The sequence below is a fragment of the Macrobrachium nipponense genome, chromosome 18 (genome assembly GCF_015104395.2).
Source record: "Macrobrachium nipponense isolate FS-2020 chromosome 18, ASM1510439v2, whole genome shotgun sequence".
Lineage (NCBI taxonomy): Eukaryota > Metazoa > Arthropoda > Malacostraca > Decapoda > Palaemonidae > Macrobrachium > Macrobrachium nipponense.
The window spans coordinates 71,233,352-71,237,788 of NC_087211.1; the positions used below are offsets into that span (position 1 = coordinate 71,233,352).

The 4,437-nt window shown below is 37.9% G+C and overlaps 1 protein-coding gene across 1 annotated transcript in view; it reads right to left on the bottom strand.

Moving 5' to 3' along the window:
• Window positions 1-966: 966 nt before the first annotated feature.
• The window catches only part of LOC135197139 (homeobox protein aristaless-like), an 18,926-nt gene continuing 15,455 nt past the window's right edge, over window positions 967-4,437 (bottom strand). Inside the window, exon 4 of the mRNA XM_064224108.1 lies at window positions 967-2,661. Coding sequence (XP_064080178.1) covers window positions 1,933-2,661 — 729 coding nt within the window. The 3' untranslated portion in view covers window positions 967-1,932. The remainder of the gene's footprint in view (window positions 2,662-4,437) is intronic.

Consider the following 4,437-nt stretch of genomic DNA (forward strand, 5'->3'; position numbering starts at 1 on the left):
TTTTCAGTTAAACTTTTTGTTATATATTTGTTTATAGCTTACAGCATTTTGTTTTGAACAGTTAGATATATATCAAATGCTCCAAGTAACGAGATGTTCAAGTTGTTATCGCCATCACTTTCATTATATTGTTTGTTGTTAGAATTTTTTTTTATTTCCATAAAAGATACACTTTAAGATAATGACGTGTCATCATTAGAGCCGGGACGGGACAGTGTGCGGTTATTGTTGAAAGATGCGGAAACTCAAGCTTTGTCGGATTTATAGAGGTTTCATAGATATTCCTGTTTGTTTGGATCTGTAATGTGATCATCCAGACATTTAAATTTAGACTTGCTGAATTACTTAAATGTGCAATCAGGCATGCTGGAAGTTTTTTTTTTTTTTTTTTTTTTTTTGCGTGTGATGCCTGAATGAGCGTATTGAACTCTTATGTTTCATAATAAAACATTATCATATGTGTATACTTATAAAACTTGCATTAAAGGAATGAGATCTGACTTCAGTCTTGTTTTTCTTTCTTGACACCTGCTTTTCGTTTGACTTAATCGTAATTGCTTGTATCAGTAATTCTTGACTTTCTGGTACGATTTATTTAAAAGTTTTTATCTATTATTTGTACATATTCATATGTGAATTTCGAAGTATAGCATCTATTTCCCGTTTGATTATGGTTATTGTTTTTATTTTCAGTGCTGTTTATCTCCGAAAAATTCTTTCTTATCGTTCGCTTCTAACCATTCTTTGTTCTGGTGAACCATTTGGGAATAAATAATTCACCGCTTGTGCTTATTATTATAGCAATTACTTTTCATTAAATATAAGGCACCTGTCAAGCTCTGATCAATACATACACACGTGCATGCATATATACAGTACGTTTACAAGAATAACCTTTCAATAATTTTTTTATTGTATTGACAAGATATAATTCATAATAAAAGAGATTGTGGGAAAATGAATGAATTTTGAATTATTCAAATATTTATTAAGGTCAATTCATGATTATACACCATGGGGGTGAAAACTAACTTTGGTTTCTAAAGAGAGAAAATAAAAGGAGTATGTTAAATATGCTATGTACAATATAAATTGGTAAATAGTTACAACCATGAAATAATTGCAAAGATATTTAACAAATATTAAAAATATTGTTAAAATACAATTAACATTGGACGGAATCAGGTCTATAAAAGAAATATTTTTCTCAAGTATATGCAATAAATCTCACATTATTCTTCGTCATAGTGTCACATCACATCACATCACACACACCAGTAGCAGTCACTATTTGAGTAAAGATCAAAACAATATTGACACAACAATGTAACTTATCTTCATCCGGTTCCTGGCCCGAGGAATACCCTTTGGGTGTGGCTCAGATTCTTTTTCTGAGTTTCTGAGAAAATCGAATATTTTGCCAAATAAATTCTTCACTTTGATTTGATTATGACAGAGCACTAGAGAGGGAGGGATCTATTTCTCGTGGTGACTCGAAGTGTCTCTTGTTGTGTCAAAGAAAGGAAAAGCCGTACGGCAACTTTGCTGTCTGCGTTGACTAAGTCCCTGTTGCATACCCTCTTCAGCAGATTGCAAGATACTGTCTCGCGTGTGTATTTGTTCGGTACAACACACAATGTAGACAGTCCAGAAATGTTCACTAGGCGACAGCATGAGTTTATGCAGAAGCATCTAGTGGATCATCATTCGTGTCTTTCACGACGATGCTGATGCAACTTCTTCGTGTGATATTTATGCACCTTTCACTGTAGCCTGTACTTATCCTCTCAGTGTAGGATAAGCGCTCAGTCCGTGGCGACATCTGTCCTTTTGTCTTGCAGTGCCTAACGTCCTTTCTCGTGCAGCAGTGCCGTTGTAGGAACGTTTTTTTCACACAGGAGTGAGTTCCTTGTGGGTTGTCGGAACACCACCTCACGCCGTGATTTCACTCGCCTTCTGCAGGAGCTTCAACTTCATTTCCTGATCCCGGGCCTTCAGTCGCAGATCCTGTAAAGACGCCTGGCGCCTTTCGGCGTCGTCCCTCCTCAGAGCTAAAGGCGCGAGAGGGGGTGCCTGTAAGCCCTGGCTGGTGGACAAGGGCGGGGAATATGGCAAGGGAGGTGCCAGACTCGGAGAAGGTAGCGAGGATGAGGGCGACTGCAGGCCGGCGAGGCCAGGAAGGTAAGGTTGTAGGCTGGCTAGATAAGGTGCGGCCTCCAGCTTTGACCGCTGCGACAGCTGTGCCAGCACAGAAGTGAAGGACGGGGTGTAGGGCAGCAGGTGAGGTGCTAATGCAGGTGGCCTGTATTGCAGGTCACGTAGTACAGACAGTGATGGGTGCAGGTAAGGCGAATTGTGAGGTAAAAGAGGCTGCGAGGCGGCGGCTGCTGCTGCTGCCGCCGCCGCTGCCGCGACGGATGTGGGCGGAAGGTAGGCTGAGGGAGGCGGGACGCGGGCGCCGTGGAACAGGGACGATGGGTCCAGAGCCTTTCCTGGGGGTGGTGGGTATCCTAGACCACCGAAGGGGCTGGAAATGGTGGGTGGAAGGGCCGGGTTCTGCAGTGGCAAGGGCGCTGATGGTGGGAAGGCGCCGTATGGATGCGTCGAAGGTCCGACTTTCTCTTGTTTCCTCCATTTTGCTCTTCGGTTCTGGAACCAGACCTGTTGAAGAAGAAATAATAGGTGAGTCTAATGGATTACACTCATAATCGTAATACACGAGTCGGAAGGGTTACATTACCCTTCATTGTACCCTAGTTTAATGGAAACATCAGTCCTTGTCATCCTAAGTCTATGAGGTTATATCAGTTTTCGTCATATCTAATAAAGGATTCGATAATAAAGAATGATGGCATTTGAACTAGTTTCGCACCGTAAGCAGTATAAAAAGAAAAAGAAGAAGTTAATTTTGAATTATTTTTCTAAGCCGCAGAATAAGGAATTGAGTACCCGACAGTAAACACAAATGTCCAGTATCGTGTAGTGTTTATATCTGAATGTGTCTAAGACCAAGAGGTATAACTTCCAACCGGGATAAGATCCAAATTCAGAACTTAATTCAAAATAATTATCTTTGAGAAATAAATCCCTAATACCCCCACTCTAAATTAATCGACACTTCATTGATGTTATTCATCTTCACATTTGATAGCAAATCATACCCATCATCGAAAGGCACGTAAGAGAGAGGCCCTTATATCCAATCATGACCATCATGCAACATCATATAAAATCACTGTTCATGGCACACACCGGTTCATTATAGCACGCCGCGGTTCGGACCGTTTCATTATGGGCATGTGGGCACTTGGCGTGACCTCGCCTCGTTATGTTCTAGCAACGGACTTCTAGAATAGAGGATTTTAAGATTAATAGACGTAGACGAATTATTAGACTTAGACCAGCCACTGGGCTCCTAAAGCCTTCGGTACCGCATAATGTCTACAGAATTATGGCAAGTCCGCATGTTATTCACGGCCGCCGATGGAAATGTACAGGCATTTTTCTTAAAATTTCTCAAATTATATATTTTTATTATATAATATATATATAATTAGTATATATATAATATATATAATATATATTTAAATATATATAGATATATATGATATATATATATTATATATATATTTATAATCATACATACATATATATACATATATATGATAAATATATATATATCTATATATATATATATAATATATATATATATATATATATATCTATAGAATTATAATAATAATATATTATTATATATATATATATGAATATATATATATTATAATATATATATATATACACACATATATATATATATATATATATGTGTGTGTGTGTGTGTGTGTGTGCAGACAATTTGTTAAATTAGGATTTTCGTATTGTTGGCACAAGAACTGGGCTTCATTGCCATCAGGACATATTTCAATATACTTGGTAGTCAGGATTAGAGACAGAATAGGGAGCCCAGTTGATTATGTACTATATATACAATCCAGATTTTTCATGACCTGGGAAATTTTGTTTATATAATATTACTGACAATCATCAGTAACGTGTGAATATTGGCTTTCCCCGGAAGATAGTTTTATGAAAGGTCAAGAGATTGGAACTTAGCTTAATTAGCGGTAACTTGTGAATCTGGGCTTTCAGCTAGTGAAGGTTATATGAGTAACGTGGGAGAATTGACTTTGACGGAAGATGTTTCATTTCAAAGTTGACGTTTCAGGAGAATAATCATTTCTTGTGAAATTGGCTCCTTAAGAAGAACCTTCCTTTTTAAAGTTGTTAAAGTTGGTGATGAATTTGGTTTAATACGTCAATAATTTATTAATCTATTTTTAATTGATGATGGTTTCATCAGCAACGTGTGAGTGTTGGCTATGACCCGGAAGATGTTCCGTCTCAAAGTTGATGATGTTTCATTCGATGTGTCGAGCG